Source organism: Lepus europaeus, chromosome 11 (genome assembly GCF_033115175.1).
Source record: "Lepus europaeus isolate LE1 chromosome 11, mLepTim1.pri, whole genome shotgun sequence".
Lineage (NCBI taxonomy): Eukaryota > Metazoa > Chordata > Mammalia > Lagomorpha > Leporidae > Lepus > Lepus europaeus.
The window spans coordinates 110,842,151-110,859,131 of NC_084837.1; the positions used below are offsets into that span (position 1 = coordinate 110,842,151).

The window sequence follows — 16,981 nt, forward strand, 5'->3', positions numbered from 1 at the left end:
GCTGCCTCCCAGGGGTGCATTAGCAGCAAAGTGGCCTTGGGAGTGGGGCTGGGATTTGAACCCGGGCACCCCAACAGGGCACGTGGGTGTCCTAAGTGGTACCTTAACCACCAAGCCCAGCACCTGCCCCCGTGATTAAAAGCGGATGCCAGCTTTTACGTAGACTTTTAAATAGACTGGCTAGCATCAGCGAATCCCGGATGCTCCCGCAGCACACGGCCTGCACGGCTGGAGTAGTACCTGGCCCAGCCACGCTGGACCTGCCACGTCCTCTCTGAGCCATGCCGGTGGAGGCCCACATCTGTATCCTGGCCGACAATCCTAACTTTAATCAGCAGCGAAGTCTGTGTTGATGGTGCTGAAAGGCGCCAGCTGTATTTGAAGTCATTTTAAAAACGTCGCCTGCACGTAGTACAAGTATACACTCTGAAATTCTTTCTGTCCTGGACTCCCTCACAGCTAATCTTTAGCATAATATTCCACTGCTATGTTAAGTAAGCTGGCTACGTGATAGAAAAATGAGTTACTGGGATACTGCTTTTCTATCACCAACATGAGAACTGGGCACTCCTTTTAGGCTTTCTTTTTTAGATGCTTAAGCTGAATGAACTGTTGTATTAACATTTAAAAAAGTGTAATGTACTTACCTTCAATTTATTTGAGAGAGAGAGAGGCAGACATCCACTGTTTGATCCGCAAACACCTGCAACAGCTAAGGCTGGGCTAAATCCTGGAACTCCGTCTGGGTCTCCCACATGGCTGGCAGGAAACCAGCGCCGGGAGCCATCGCCTGCTGCCTCCCAGCGTGCACGGGAGCAGGAAGCTGGACCCGAAGAGGAGGAGCCAGGACTCGAACAGGCACTGTGGGAGGTGGGTGCATCGAGTGATGACTGAGCTCCGCCCCAGAAGCCTGCCCCCTGAGTTGTCGCCTACCTTGCTTTGTAACACCGGCCAGTCCTGTGCACATGCAGCCGGTTCAAGCCCTGGCTGCTCTACTTGCGATCCAGTTCCCTGCTAATGCGCCTGGGAAGCAGCAGCAGATGGCCCGGGTGCTTGGGCCGCTGCACCCACGTGGGAGACCTGGATGGAGCTCCTGGTCCTGGCTTCAGTCCAGCCCAGCCCTGGTCTGGGGAGTGAACCAGCAGATGGAAGATCCATTCTCTCTCTTCTTGACTTCTTTCAAATACATTTAAAAATCTTGAAAAACAAAATTAAATTTCATCTCTAAGTCTTTAATGCAGCTACAACCAGGAAGAACACACCAATGGAAACCTTTGATTGGGACCTCGTAGCTCCTGAGAACAGCTATAAGCCATCCAAGTCCAGACGGCAGAGGGCACCCATCTAACTTCCGGGCTACTTAGGGTTTAATGCCATCTTATGAGTGAAAGTGTGGCTGGATGAACTTAACCTGCCTGTTAGCTGTCTTAGCCGGTATACGCCCCTTTACTGTGGCCGAGGCTTTTGTACATAAAGAAATGACACGGAACAAAGCTGCCTTCGACTGTTTGAAACGGGAGTCGCGGTGGGTTGCAAAACTGTACGTTTTTATTTTTGCACAGGAAAAACACTGCCTGGTGAGAAGGTGGAGCGGTCGGCTCCGTGGGGGGCTGGGTTTGCAGGTGTGGCGCCCAGTGCGCTTTCCTGAGACCCCCATCTACGGAGGGGACGGGGAACCGCGGACGTGTGTGTTGTCACAGGAGGTGGTGAGTGGCTTCCTGCCATCGGTGGGCAGATCTGGGGTGCTGCCGAAGGTGTCATGGTGCCCAGGACACCCCCCTGCACCCCAACACTTACCCAGCCCAAGGGGTCAACAGCACTGAGGCTGGGAAACCCAGCTCTACGGGTTCACGCTGTGGTCTGTGTGTTGTGTCTGCCCAGAACTCTTGTGAGTGGGGTTGGGGGTGGGACTGGACCCTTACCCAAGAGGCCACAGAGGGCCGGCTGGTCCCTTTGGCCACGTGGGGACGGGGCTGGAAGCTGCCCCTGGCCAGACACTGAGTCTCGCTGGCTCCTTGCACGCAGACCTTCCCACCTCCAACACAGCCGTTAGAGCTGCGAGTGAGTGGCATCTCCTTAGAGCCGCCCACGGGCCCAGGCAGGAGCCATCCGCGGGCCTGAGGCTGGCCGAACGGTTCCGAACGAGAAACACACCCCGAACAAGAAACACACGGCCGGAACCCTGAAGCAGCTCAAGCCGGGAGCAGACTGTGGGCGGAATAAGGGCAACCCCTGGGCAGTGCACGATGGACGCTGACGTGAGGGCTCCCCAAGGCAAGGTTTGCAGCTCAGCCACTGGGACACGGGGAACACTTCAGGCTCCACGCAGCACTGTGGATGGTTCCATCCCTCATCACCAAAGCTCATTCGGTGCTCATTTAGCCGTAATAAATGTTCTGGCCATTTATTATTTCGACAAAACAAACACACACAGGACAACTGGAGACTAAGGAAACCTTGCAATGCCAGAGACAGCAGTGGTAGGCTGGTAACAGGACGTAGGTCACAGCTGAGAGATGGTGATCAGGCATCATCCCTGGCCATGAGTGGCTGCAGGAACAAGCCCGCCGTGCCTAGAATGCACACCAGGATGAAGACCCACAGGAAGATGCGGTCGATCACCATGGCAACGTACTTCCAGTCGTCTTGGATCTGCAAGACCAAAGCCAGAGAAAGCAGTGAGAGGAAGGGCAGGGCGGCTGCAACCTCCCGAGTCCGTCTCTAATCCATCAGTTGCAGGAGCGAGGCCACTGAGCATCCAGCGTGCAACAAACCAGGCGCCCTGGTCCTCTGGGGAAGCTGACCATCTCGAGCGCCTGGCTACTCAGGAGAGAAACAGGTACTTGCACGGTTAGCTGTGTTTCGAATCAAAGGTCTGAACGTGTGTGTCACAGCTTTTCTCGATCAATTTTGATTTTACGAAGTCACACAGCTCCCCTGCTGGGGAACGTGGGGCCTGCCTTGCCGTGGCTGACCCAACTCCCAAAGTCCTTGTGCTTCAGATACTGGTTTCCTTGTAGCACCTGCTCCAGACACTCCGAGAGCCCCTGGACGTGAGCTCATCTCCTGTTGCCCAGCCGCCCAAGTGCCACAGAGTGAACACCGGCCTACCACCAAGAGCCCTGCTAACGGCGAGACCAATTGCATGTTGTGGGCTGGGCTCGGGAAGGAGAACTGCATGGCCACCTCCCTGCGAGACAGTCCAGAGAGCAAGGGAACCGTAATCAGGTTGAGAAAGACAAGACCTATGAGTCAGGGGCTGGGAAGCCGTAATCACATCACAAAGGCAGCACGTAATTTTGTGATTTAATTTAGGGCGCTGAGGCATGACTCTGTGCCGCCAGTATGAACTGGAGTAAGCCTGACCTCTGGGTGACACCCAGAAGCACTGCGAAAGTGAGAGTTACGAAGGCCATCGTAGAATCCCAAGAGCCGTGGCTCCTCCTCACCCCCACGGGCAGAACCTGAGACTCGTGGAGTCAGAGGGTGGAGAGGCAGCGTCCCAGAGACACTGCTTACGGTCCCAGCCATGAGCATTTGGGTAAACTGTGTCCCTCCCCGAGCCTCGACTTCTCACCTGCACAGTGGGGATTAGAGCCGCGCCTGCCTCCAGGGCTGTTTCAGCGCAGTGCTGAGCGGACAGGACCCCTGGGTAGTGATGTCTGTTTTAAAAGTGACCCTGCTGCAAGCTGGGATCTACCTTCCCCTGACAGCTCTCACAGCTGACCCTCCTGAGAGATGGCACTGGAAAACGTCCATGTGAAATGAAGCAAAACGTACACTGTGTTGCAAAAAAAATTTGAATTCGAGCATAAGAAGTCTATAGAAAACTCAGAGGGGCTAGCGATGTGGCATAGCAGGTAAAGCTGCCACCTGTGACACCCACGCTGGTTCGAGTCCCGGCTGCTCCACTTCTGATCCAGCTCCCTGCTAATGCACCTGGGAAAGCAGCAGAAGATGGCCCAAGTGCTTGGGCCCCTGCACCCATGTGGGAGACCTGGATGGAGCTCCAGGCTTCAGCCTGGCCCAGCCTGGGGGGCTCTTTCTGTAACTCTGCCTTTATTTATTTGAAAGGCAGAGTTACACAGAGGAGGAGAGTCAGAGGTCTTCCATCCGCTGGTTCACTCCCCAAATGGCTGCAGCAACAGCCTGAGCTGTGCTGATCCGAAGCCAGGAGCTTCTTCCGGGTCTCCCACGTGGGTACAAGGTGCCCAAGGACTTGGGCCATCTTCTGCTTTCCCAGGCCATAGCAGAGAGCTGGATCAGAAGTGGAACAGCCGGGACTAGAACTTGTGTCCATATGGGATGCCGGCATTGCAGGCGACAGCTTCACCCACTATATCACAGCACCGGCCCCTCAAATAAGTAAATCTTTAAAAAAATTTTTTTAAAGGATATAGAAATCACATTTTTAAAAAGTCCATGGAATTTGCCTCTTATGAAAAAACCACATAGCTTTCCATTTTTCAACAAAATACACCTAAATTCCATTTTACCATGATTTTTCAAAATTATTTATTCAAAGGCAGAGAAGCTGGTCAGAGCTCTTCCATCTGCTGGTTCACTCTCCAAGTGCTGTAACAGCCAGGGCTGGGCCAGACTGGAGCCAGGAGCTCCACCCAGGTTTTCTGGCCCAAGCACTTGGACCAGCTCCTGCTGCAGTCCCAGGTGCGTTGGCAGGGAGCTGGATCAGAAAGGGGAGGAGCCAGGACTTGAATCAGTGCTCCTTCGGGCTGCCGGCACTGCAGGCGACAGTGACACAACGCGGTCGCTCCAGAAACATTTGGAAGCACCCTGGTGCAAACAGGACTGCACAGAGAGGCGAGAGGACTCGAGTTCTCCCTCTGTTGTTCAAGTTGCCCAGCACCGTGGTCCTAGCGGTTCTCTGGCCGCGGAGCCCAGGCTGCATTGTGGGTGAACTCGCCCAGCCCCCTCCTGGAGGGAGGCTCGAAGCCTTTGGGGCTTGGGATGCGCGGGTCAGTGTGAGAGGCCCTGTGCCCTGGTGGTCTTCCCTGCAGCTGGGCCTCGCAGCCTGCCCTTGTGCAGCCCAGAGACCGGGAGGCAATTGGGAGCCACAGCAAGCCTGGCTGGAGGGATGCCCAGGGCCACCAGCAAACAAAGGCTCTGTGGGCCGGTAGAGCTGGAGGTTCCCTCCTTGCCTCCCCACCCCTGGCAGCACTCAACCTCCGAGGAGATGGGGCTGGGAGCCAGCTGGGCCCTCAGCCATTTGGCAAGGCTGGCAGAGCCCCCAGGGAAGAAGAGTTTACAGTCCCCCATACATGAGCCCAGCGCTCTGAAGGCAATGGAGACGGCAGCCAGGTGGGCCACGGGAAACACGAAGCTGCTTCCTAGAGCCAAGAGGAAAAAATGAATAACAGCAGGTGCAAGAAATAGGTCATAGCAGAGAGCCAGAGACCGGCAGGTGGCGCGATGGAGCGCCTGGCGTGGGGGGGGGGGGGACTACTCGGTAGCAGTCATCACCTGGGATGTCCCAGAATTACAGGAAGAGGCAACGTGCAGGAGAGCCCCCCCCCCCCCCCCCGAGTTTCTAGACAGAACGAGGGCCCATGGAGAGCCACGCTCAGATGCGCTTCAACCCTCCGAGGCAGAACAGGGCAGCAACGCGTGCTAAGGATGCGAGGAAAAAGAACGTTGCCCTCTGCCAGGTGCAGGCAGGACAGAGGAGGGCTTCCAGGAGGCGGCAGCACCCACAGGCCAAACGTCAAAGGCGAACACATCTAGTGACCACAACCAGAAACTGCCACGGCGGAAGAGGACGTGCCTAAGACTCCAGAACACACGCTCTGGTGTCCCCCAGAGCGGCAGGGTGGGTGGGGGCGGGAGGCCCAGGAGTGGCAGGAACGGAGTAGTTGAGTCCCTGCTCCCACTGCGGGGAAACCTGGATTGAGTTCCAAGTTCCAGGCTTGGGCCTGGCCCAGCCTTGGCCAACGGAGGCATCTGGGGAGTGAACCAGCAGGGGGAGTGCTCGCGCTCTCGCTTGATCTCTGCCTTTCAAACAAAGCTAATAAATGTGTATTATGGAAAACTGCATGGATTTCCCAAGTTTTCTTGGCCAACATCAACTAAGCTTTTGATTCTGTGTACAGTAAAGTTTCTGAAGCCCCCGTGTGTCTATATGTACCTAACAACCAGAAAACAACTTGTCTCAATTACTGGCTCAAAAGACGCAGCTGTGAGCCACACACACCTCCCAGACCCAGCACGGCCCAAGCGGCCTTCGAGACTCCTGGTCCACCCAGGGCCCTGTCCCCAGCCAGACTCCTGCTCCTATCCCGGGCCCCAACCCCAGCCCTGACTCTGAATGGCAGGATTACTGCTCATCCAAAGACCAAGTGTGAGCTCACGGCCGGGAATGGCCGGGCTGGCCCCCCCCCCCCCCTTAGCCCAGGGAGCCCCTACCGGGGGGGGGGTCCTTCAAGGCTGTCCCACCCTCAGGAGCTGGCCCTGGGGACACAGCCTGGGCCGAGCACAGGGGCCGCAGCCGTGTGGGAGCCAGAGAGTGTGAAGTAAACACACCTCTGGAAAGCTGCGCGTACGCCACAGAGCATCCACGACTCCGGAGCAAGGAGTCCTCGGGCAGCTGCCTGCCTCCCTCTGGGCACCGAGGAAGCACCTGCCGCCGAGCACCACGCAGCTCGGCTTGCTGGTCGGATCTCTGCTTTCCCTGGACTGTCTGCAAGACCCAGCATACTGGGCCCACGCTCCCACATGGCAACAGAAGACTAGAGGGGAGCTGTGGGTTGACCAGTAGTCTAGACCACCTGCCACGAATGTGCCACAGACCCCACCCCTGCCACGGCTCTGCTCTCACCTGCATCCCGTGTGGGCCCGTGACCTCCTTTTTCATAACTGCTTACAGGACTAGCTCCACGGCTCAGACCCTCCTGAGACTCAGACACCCTGGACCCTCCTTCACAGAAGAGGGTGGGGGGCTCACATGTCACTGCGCACATCCGCCAAAGACTTTAACCCCTCCCTCACGGACGGACATATGCCCCAGCCTCTCATTACTTCAACTAAACAACCCAGTGGGGGAAGGACCACGTGGCCAGGTGGGCGGCAGAGATGGTGGCTTTACACAGTGCGGGGCAGGGGCACCTGGGGCCAGGGCCGGGGCAGGTGTGTCTGTTTGGCTACAATGAGGAGGGATCCATTCTGCGGGCCCCAGCCCCTGACAACCTAACGCAGTCCAGTCACTCTGCACAGCACCACCCGCAGACACCTCTTCCCCATTTCAGTTCCATCCCAAACCCACTCCCACTTTGACACCTTGGGTCTGTGGGGACACCCGGATGATTTTCCCAAGTCACAAGGATACCTAGCACAGGTTTAACGCTGTGTAAACCATCACTCACCCGTATCGACCGGGGAACCACCACAGAAGGCAAAGTCTGCACCTGCTGGGGACAGGCGCAATTTCCCCCGAGTCCCCGTGACCCCCAGCTGGTCGGATCTGTGGGTGCAGGACCCGCAGGTGCAGAGCGCGGACTGATAACCCGACATGGGCCAGAGGGTGTGCGCTCCAGGGGTGCGCCCGGAGTAAAACCACGGCTAACTCAGAAGAGATTTTTCAAAGCGAGCCAAGGGTAGCAGAAACTATCTAGTACTGGCCAACAGATTTCCACTGGTCATTTACTTCACGTCCACCCACAACAGGAGAACTGGACTTTGGGGCTCAGTACCTGGGATGTGCCTGGGGGGAGGGGGTCACCCGGCTGGAGTCACGGGAGTGCTTCCAGCTGCTGGGTGGGTGGCGGGGAGGGGATGCAGGCAGCTGTGTCCTGCCCCTCTCAGTGGCTTGGGTCTGCCACTCACAGCAGAATGAAAGAGGCCACAGCCAGTTCTGCCAATCATGCGCTAGGAGCTGAAATCACCTGTAGTTAGCTCTCTGCCGATAAGACAGAAGTAGTTAATTTTAGAGTGTCTCATAAAATGGTAGAGTGTGTTGCTGGGATCCCTGGAGTGGACAGGGGGCCACACTCCCTCCCAATGTCACTTAGTGGAGCTCCCTTCTTCCTGGCACTTGGCGTTAGTCCCAGCATTTGATTTTTGGAACTCAGTACAGAACTCAGTACACTCAATTTTAAAAATGGGCAAAAGGATGTGAATGAAAACCCCAAAAAGGAGATACCCAAAGGGCCAATTGGCATAGAAAAAGAGCCCCTAGGGGAAATGCTAATTAAAACAGTAGGGTGGGGGCCCTGGCACTGTGTAAAGCCACCGTCTGCAGCACCGGCATCCCTCACGGGCGCCAGTTCAAGTCCTGGCTGCTCCACTTCCGATCCAACACCCTGCTCATGCACCTGGGAAAAGCAACAAGGCATGACCCAAGTGCTCGGGCCCTGGCCACGCACGCGGGAGACCCGGATGAAGCTCGGAGCAGTTCAAATGATTCCATGCACCTTACACAGCCTGCGAGCCGCCGGTCCCCCACCCCTGCCACGGAGGCTTGTCGAACGCACACGTGACCATGTCCTCACCTCTTTGGCCTCGTTCTGAGCCTTCATGTTCTCGGCGATGTACTGCACGCTCCGGATGGCCTCTCTGATCTCGGGGGACAGGGCAGACAGGGACAGCACCGCGTCGACAGACTCCGAGCTGGAGCTGCGCGTCAGGTTGGCGCCGAAGTTGGACATCTTGACCCTGCGGTGGTGACGGTAGCCACACGCACCATCCTGGCAGGGGCAGCCCTCCTTGTAGGTTTTGGGCTCGGCACGGCCGAAGCAGCCGAGGTTGGAGAGCTCGGCGCCGGCCAGGAGCTGTGGCATCTGAGCGCTGTCCCCGTCGCTGGCCGGCCTGGTCATGAACATGACCCTGGGGAGGAAGTTCAGGAAGACGGTCTTCACCCAGGCGGGCATCGTGTGCGTGGTGGGCGTCCGGTAGTGGACGTTGAGCACGAAGACGGTGATGACAATGGAGAGGGTGACGAAGATCATGGTGAAGAGCAGGTACTCGCCGATGAGCGGGATGACCAGCGAGGTGGACGGGATGGTCTCGGTGATGACCAGCAGGAAGACGGTGAGCGAGAGCAGCACAGAGATGCACAGGGTCACCTTCTCGCCGCAGTCGGACGGCAGGTAGAAGACCAGCACGGTGAGGAAGGAGATGAGCAGGCAGGGGATGATGAGGTTGATGGTGTAGAAGAGGGGCAGGCGGCGGATGTACAGCGAGTACGTGATGTCCGTATAGATCTCCTCGCAGCAGTTGTACTTGATGTCGTGCTTGTAGCCGGGGGCCTTGATGATGGCCCACTCGCCGCTCTCCCAGTAGTCCCTGAGGTTCATGGAGGAGCCGATGAGCACCAGGTCGATCTTGGCCTTGTCGTACGACCAGGAGCCGAACTTCATGGTGCAGTTCTGGTAGTCGAACGGGAAGTAGGTCACGTCGATCTTGCACGAGCTCTTGAAGATGGCCGGGGGGATCCAGGTCACCTCCCCCGTGTACTTGAGCAAGGCTTTGGTCTTGTCGTCCACCTGGAAGTCCCCAACGGCGCTGTGGAGACAGAGGAGGGGGCGGGGAGGCGGCCACAAGTGGTCATTGCCACGGCGACCTGGGCCGGCTTCCCACGGGTGGCAGCAGTAGGCCGCAAGTGACAACTGGTGATGCTATGGGATGGGAGCGCCATTCCCCCGCCCCGTTTGCCACTGGGGGCACAGAGACCCTGAACCGGTGCCCATATGGGATGCTGACACTGCACTCCAGGGCTTTACCAACTGTGCCACAGCGCCGGCCTTCCCAGCAGTCCCTGGAGGCCACCACTGGTTCACGCCGCAGTGCACCCCACCCCCCGCCTGGGGAAGCCAGAAAGGACATTTGAAAGCAATGCAGTAAAAGCCGTCCTGGAGGCAGGTACCGCCTGCTGGCCCCAAGCTCTGGCCCTCTGTGTCCTCACCCGGTCTTTCCTGGGCATCCAGCGTATGCACAAGGCCACCCCCACCATGTGGAACCCCGTCCGAGGGTTTGGCTGGAAACTTCCCTCTGGCTCCGGACCCCGCCACGCCCCGCACACCTCACCCTCTCATGACTACAGGTCCCCCTCCCCTCCCCCCCTCACAGCCCACACTCCAGTCACTGCACACAGAAGCGCCCGGCCCAGGGACGGTGCCCAGGGGTGGCGTCTGCTGCTCCACTTCGTGCCCAAGGAGCTGGCAGCCCACCACGAAGCCCCCATGTTCAAGGACAGCTCGTGTTGCCAGTACCGGGTGGGGACCTGGTGCAGGCCCCGGTGGCCCCCACTTCCCACCATGGATCCCGCCGGCCGGGACGCCCCACAGCAGCCCTGCGGCGCGGCACGGCACAGACTTAGTCCCGCTTCGCTGCTCCTCCCCAACCTGCATGGGAGACCCAGAAGAAGCTCCCATTTGGGGAGTGAACTAGCAGATGGAGACCTTTCTGTCTCTCCCTAATCTCTCAAATATTTTTTAAAAAAATAAACAAATGAATATTTAAAAAGGAAAGTTTGCTGATCCTGCTCTAGTCCACTCCCTTTGTGGTACAGAAACAGAAGCTGCTCAGGGTCCCACAGAGCTTGTGGCAGCCCCAGGCCTTGGGAGCTTGGATCTCCAAGCCAAGTCACAGAAATGCGCATGCCCAAAGGACAGATGCCCCTCACCCCACCCCACACCCAGGGTAGGCCCGGGGGCAGTGCCCCTCCCTCCTGGTTCCAGTGAATCCTGGAGCTGTGACTGCTGCCCACAGCCCCTGATGCAGCCCAGCGGTCCCCTCTATGCCCCACGGGGGACAGAGAACTGAAGACACAGCTGGGGACCGGGGCTGGGAGCAGCAGCAGCCACACGGGGGCGCCACGCGTGGTCTAACAACTGTGCTTTGAAGACAGAGAAACCAGGTGCAGACAGCAAGCAGCTTAGGTCGAGGGTGACCATGTACCCCAGAGGCCCCGCATGGCCCTGCCTGGCCTGTGTGGTCCCTGCTCCCCCTCGGAGTGACGGCGACCACCCCAGTGGCTGACGGCGGAGAGGCAGCAGTTAAAGATCTCCCGGCAGGGGCATGGGAAGCCAGGGTTTTCCACCCGGCCAAGTAAGCTGAACATCTTTGTGAAAAAAAGCCACTGTGTTACACAATTGCAAGAACCTAACATAGACTGTGTCCACGCGTGTGGGACCCCACGAGAGAACAAACTTCAGGAAGCAAAACCTGGGGCCGGCGCTGTGGCAGAGTGGGTTACGCAGCCACCTGCAGAGCCAGCATCCCACATGGGCGCCCATTCAACTCCCGGCTGCCCCACTTCCCATCCAGCTCCCTGCTAACATGCCTGGGAAAGCAGCAGCAGATGACCCAAGTGCTTCAGCCGCTGCACCCACGCTGGGGACCTGGATGGAGCTCCTGGCTCCTAGCCTGGCCCAGCCCTGGCTGTTGCAGCCATTTGGGGAGTGAACCAGTGGATGGAAGATTTCACTCCCTCTGCTTCTTCCTCTCCCTCTGTAACTCTGCCTTTCAAATAAATAAATCTTTTAAATAAAAACGAAAATGAAATATGGCATAAGCAGAAAGGAGGTGTTTCCCCCGGGTGTGCTGAGCAGATCCGCCCCCCCCCCCCCCGGCAGGGCCAATCCAGGGAAAGCTGAGCTCTGACTCAGAGATGGGAGGAGTCGGATCATCCTCTCCACACGTTATTTTGGATCCAGATCCCAAGGAAGTTCCATCTGAGACCCGCTCCCGTCTACGTACAAGCTGTGGCACTGGCTGTGACTCACGTCACTGTCAAAACATCATGGCATAAGGTACCGCAGCTGCCTGCCCAAGACTGCCGGCAAGGAAGTGGCCACAGTGCGCAGCTGGGTAAGCCGTGGCTCTCGAAGCTGCCATTCCCTATCAGGGCACAGGTTCAAGACCCGGCTGCTCCACTTCAATCCAGTTCACTGCTAAGGCGCCCGGGAAGGCAGCAGAGGATGGCCTAAGTGCTTGGACCCCTGCCACCTGTGTGGGAGACCTGGATGAAGCTCCAGGCTCCTGGCCCAGCTCTCTTCCCAATCCCTCTCTAGACCCCAAATGTCCTCCGAGACCCCCTTCCCCACCGCTGTTTGCCCTTCGCCCTTCACTGTCCAGCCACCGTGCCATGGGATGCCACCAGCTCACGGGCACCTGCATACAGCAGGTGCTTAGTGAATGCCCATCGCGGCCCCCAGCGCCTCACTTGTTATACAGCACGATGTCTGGCTTCCAGATCTTCTGCGCAGGGACACGCATGAACTCCGCCCCGTTGTAGTCGGAGGGGTTCCACTTCAGCTTGTAGTCGTTCCAGATCTGGGGGGGTGTGGACACAGCACATGGGAACCCCGCCTCTGGGAGACCCCGCCCACCCTGCAGGCCTCCCAGGCAGGTATAGGGGGCACAGCGCCTCTGCCGGCGGCCCAAAGGAACTGCTGCTGGCTGCACGCCCGGAGAGAACCCAGGCCCGCACCCATCAAACAGGCACCATGAGTGCTGTCTCAGGCCAGGGCCAGCTCCATGTCGTAAGCGCCTGCTGTTTACATCCCAGAAATGGTTCTCCAGGGGCTTTTTCTGACCAGTCCCTCAGCAGTCCCAATAAGGGGGGGAGGGCTCCCCAGTGGCACACAGACCCCTTCCCCATCTCAACGCTGATCGGGGCCAGCTCCTTGGGAAACCGCACGGTCCCTTCAGGGCCCAGGAAGAGGTGGGTGCAGAGGAGGGGAGGTCTGAGGCCCGGGCACTGGGGGACAGGAGGCGGGGAAGCAGTGACCGCAGAGGGGCTCTGGGCAGTGCCTCCCGGGGATGAAGCACTCAGCTGGCCAGGCCAGCGAAGGTCACCCGCGGGCTAATGGGCCATTAGCAGCTCAGCAGGTCCAGGCAAGGCTCCTTGGGGACAGGTACGTGGAGACCCAGTTCCCTGGCGTCAGCGGGAACAGGAAAACCCAGCACCCCGACTCCCACCTCACCAGCAACAACCAGGATGGGGTTTTGGCAAGAGCAAAGGGAGCAGGTGGATTTGGGCACCGCTTTTGCCCCAAGGACCTGGCGGCAGCCCCAGGTCCACCCCAATTGTTTGTAAAGGAGGAGTCGGTCCCTCTCCTCTGTCTCTCCAGGCTGCTTTCTACCTGTGACCTAAGGGTCAGGGCCCTGGAGTCCTTTCAGGGGGTATCAGCAGTGCCTGGGACCCCATGCCCGGGATGAGACAGATCAGCCGGCCCCGGAGTTCCTATGGGCGTCCACCCACCCTTACGAGTTGCTTGGTTCATCACTGACAGCAAACCAAGCAGTCACCACCAGGGGGCAGCACTTACCTGCTTGAGCCACAGGTTGGTCTCCATGATCTGGTTTACTTCGTCCTAGAAATGGGGCAGATACCATGCTGGCCTTGGTGAGGGGCTCTCCCGGAGGACGGGGAAGTCCAGGGTGGGGGTGGGGACGCCCCACAACCCCACACCCCACCCCCGCTGCCGCGTGGGCTTCAGGTGCTCACCACTTTCACTAGCTGAGACATGGACACCTCGAACTGGATGATGACTGGGTCTGACACGTTGGCCACGGGGCGGATGATCTCGTTGTAATCCTCAAACAGCCGCTCGAACAGTCGGTGCTCGGCCTCGGAGGCGCTGACCACTGAGGCAAGCAGCCCCGTCAGTCCCTGGGGGGTTATTTACACCCCCCCCCTGGGGACATTGCCCACCCACCCACCCATAGTGCACCTGCTGGGGTGGGGGACTCTGGGGACTCTCAGATTTTGAGGCTACTCCTGCTCCTTCGAGTTACAGCCTGAGAAACGGAGACCCAGGGGGAGGGAGATTTGCCCAGGCCACACACGTCCAGTGGGTGGCGAAGCCTGGGCTCTGAGCTGGCGGAGTTGGGGAAGTGGCTTAGCCTCTCTAAACCTCCTTCTCTTTGCCTGTCAAAATAAAGGCGATCAATGAATCCAGCGTAAAAGGGTGGGGTGAGGGGCCAGCGTTGTGGTGCAAGGGGTAAAACCACAGCCTGCCATGCCAGCATCCCATATGGGCACCAGCTCGAGTCCCGAGTCCAGCTCTGGCCTCCGTCTGGCCAAGCCCTGGAAACTGTGGCCATTTAAAAAAAAAAATTTTTTTTTATTTGAAAGGCAGAACTACAGAGAGGGAGTGAAGGAGTGATCCTCCGTTGCTGGTTCACTCCCCAAGTGGTCGCGAGCTGTGCCAAAACCAGGAGCCTGAAGCGTCTTCCAGGTCTCCCACATGGGCGCAGGGGCCCAAGCTCTTGGGCCATCTTCTACTGCTTTCCTGGGCACTTCAGCAGGGAGCTGGATTGGAAGTGGAGCAGTCAGGACTCGAACCGGTGTCCATATGGGATGCGGGTGCCACAGGGGGGGTTGTGGCCATCTGGGGAGTGAACCAGTGGATAGATCTCTCCCCCCTCCCCCCTCCTCCGTAATTGCCTTTCAAATAAATAAAACAAATCTTGGGGGAAAAAAAAAGGTCGGTGTGGGCGTGTGGGTCAGAATGCAAGAACTGTGGGCACCCTGCACCCAGATGTAGCTGCCCCCCGCCGCCCCCACAATGGAGACACAGGGCCACTCAGCGCCACCCAGGCACAGGTGCTCCGCCTGGGGCCTGTGGGGGCGGCAGGCCTGGGGAGCCCCCTGCACCCCACTCGGAGCTGGGTGAGGGTGGTCACCCGCCCTCTTGGAAGCCAAGGTACCCCCGCGGCTCCCGCTCGCGCCGCTCACAAACCCGTGGGCACTCCCGCCGCGCCACGCCACGCCACGCCCGGCAGAGGACGCGTGCAGGCGCCGCTAGCGACCGGTCCTCGGGGACCAACTTCAGCTGCCCCAGAGCCGAAGAACGCGGGCAGGACCTCCGCCCCGCGGGCAGAGACGCGCTCGGGGCGCGCAGGGACCCCCTGGCAGCCCCGCCCGGCCCGGGCCCCTCGGCACCGCCCGCCCAACCGCCCGCGGGCCGGCTTCTCTCCCCCGGGCGGGGAGCGCCAGGGGCGCGGGGAGCGACAGCGAGAGGACCCAGCCCTGCACGACGCCCGCCCCTCGGGCCGCCCCGGGACCGGCCCCCAGCCCCCTCGGGCCGCCGGTGCCGGCTCGCGGACGCGGACGGCGGACCCCGGGCCTGGGGCGCGGGCGCAGAGCCGGGACGGACAAAGGCCCCCGGCGCGGGGCAGCCGCTCGGCACCCCGCGTCCACGCGGACCCCGCACCCGCACCTGGCGGCAGCAGCAGCAGCAGCAGCAGCACCGGCGACGGCGACGGCGGGGCGCCCATGGCTGCCCGGGACCTCGTCTGTCTCCGCGCGGCTCCCGGTGCAGAACTCGGGCTGGGGGCGCGCGGGCTACGGGGACGCGCGAGGCTCCTCCCGCTGGGCCGCCGCGGGGCGGGCGCGGGGCGGGGACCCCGCGGGAAGCTGCGGGCGGGGCGCTCCGGGAGGAGCCGGGGGCGCCCACCGCGGCCGCCGCCGAGCCGAGGGCTCCGGAGTTGCCCGGGGATGGCGTGGGGGGTAGCTGGGTCCCGCCGACCCCTGCGGCCCGGGCTGGGCGCGGGGAGTCGGTGCGGACGGGGTCAGCTGCGAGGCGATCCCTGCCGAGGCTGCGCCGTGCGGGCTGGAAGTTTTAGCAGGTGCTCGTGATGTTCTTTCCGGAGAAAGAGCAGTAAAATAAACACAGGAGGAAGCCGTTTGCGGCATTCGGCTAGGGGCAGGCACCTGTCTGATGGCCACGCGGGCTGCTCACCTGTGTTAAACCAAAGGGGGCACTTCTTAAAAACAGATTTATTTATTTGAAAGACCCAAGAAGAGAGAGAGAGGAGAGACTCTTCCATTCGCTCATCCGCTGCTTCACTCCCCGGATGGCTGCACTACACCCAGGGCTGAGGCCAGCCCAAGCCAGGAGCCTGGAACTCCACCCCGGGCTCCCCTGTGGGCGCAGGGGATCAGGCACTCGGGCCATCTTCCCTGGCCTTCCCAGGTGCATTAGCAGGGAGCTGGATCAGAAATGGAGCAGCCGGCACTGGAACTCGCACTCTGATATGGGATGGCAGTGTTGCACAGTGCCGACCCCCAGAGGGGACATTTTTCAGAGCCCAGAAAATGCAAGAATGGGGGCCCAGCTCTCCAGCACCCATTGAAGTGTTCTCATTCTCCTGGCAGAGTCATTTCTGGGGGAGGGAGGGAGGAAGGGGGGGGGAGCGGGGTAAAACCATTGTCTACGGAGTGACATCCCATGTGGATGCGGGTTTGAGTCCTGGCTGCTCCACTTCCCATCCAGCTCCCTGCTAATGCACCTGGGAAAGCAGCAGAGGATGGCCCAAATCCCCGGGTCCCAGCACCCACGTGGGAGACCTGGAAGGAGCTCCTGGCTCCTGCCTTTGGCCTGGCACAGCCCCAGCCATTGCAGACATTGGGGAGTGAACCAGTGGATAGAGGATCTTTCTCCCTGTCTGTAACTCTGTCGTTCAAATAAATTTAATTTTTTTCCTTCTCTTGTTTATAGAAAAGTTTTCCATTTGGAAAATATTGCAAGTTGCATATCCAACGGAGGGGACACATAGCCAGAATATATAGAAAGCCCTTAAAACCCAACAGTAGGTACAGGTGGGTGTGGGAGCACCAGAACTGGATTATGGTGCTAAACTTGCGCACATCAATGGGTGACATTTATGGAATGTGAATTTTACCTCAGTGCAGTTATCAAATAAACACAACTGGACGGTAAGGATACTAACAACCCAATTTTTAAAAAAGATTTATTTATTATTTGAAAGGCAGAGTTACAGAGAGGCAGAGGCAGGGAGGGAGAGAGAGAGAGAGAGAGAGGTCTTCCATCGATGGATCACTTCCCATATGGCTGCAATGGCTGGAGCTGTGCTGATCCAAAACCAGGCCAGGAGCTTTCTCCTGGTCTCCCACATGGGTGCAGGGGCTCAAGGACTTGGGCCATTTTCCACTGCTTTCCCAGGCCATAGCAGAGAGCTGGATCAGGAGTGGAGCAGCCAGGACTCGAACCAGTGTCCA

At 59.2% G+C, this 16,981-nt stretch overlaps 1 protein-coding gene across 1 annotated transcript; it reads right to left on the reverse strand.

Moving 5' to 3' along the window:
- Positions 1-2,523: 2,523 nt before the first annotated feature.
- Positions 2,524-15,237, reverse strand: CHRNA3 (cholinergic receptor nicotinic alpha 3 subunit). The gene is made up of 6 exons (XM_062204860.1): positions 15,180-15,237; positions 13,463-13,602; positions 13,284-13,328; positions 12,176-12,285; positions 8,502-9,513; positions 2,524-2,652 (listed from the first exon to the last, which is right to left on the reverse strand). The coding sequence occupies exons 1-6, from the start codon at positions 15,235-15,237 to the stop codon at positions 2,524-2,526; spliced, it is 1,494 nt and encodes a 497-aa protein (XP_062060844.1).
- Between the last annotated feature and the right edge of the window lie 1,744 nt (positions 15,238-16,981).

Bases quoted from the DNA above. Each gene is read 5' to 3' on its own strand.
- CHRNA3 (XM_062204860.1), bottom strand. From the start codon at position 15,237: ATGGGCGCCCCGCCGTCGCCGTCGCCGGTGCTGCTGCTGCTGCTGCTG. The intron at 13,329-13,462 runs GTGAGCACCTGA...CCCCATTTCTAG, and splicing joins TGTCTCAGCTAGTGAAAGTG to GACGAAGTAAACCAGATCAT. The intron at 2,653-8,501 runs GTGAGGACATGG...TTGGTCTTGCAG, and splicing joins CTCAGAACGAGGCCAAAGAG to ATCCAAGACGACTGGAAGTA.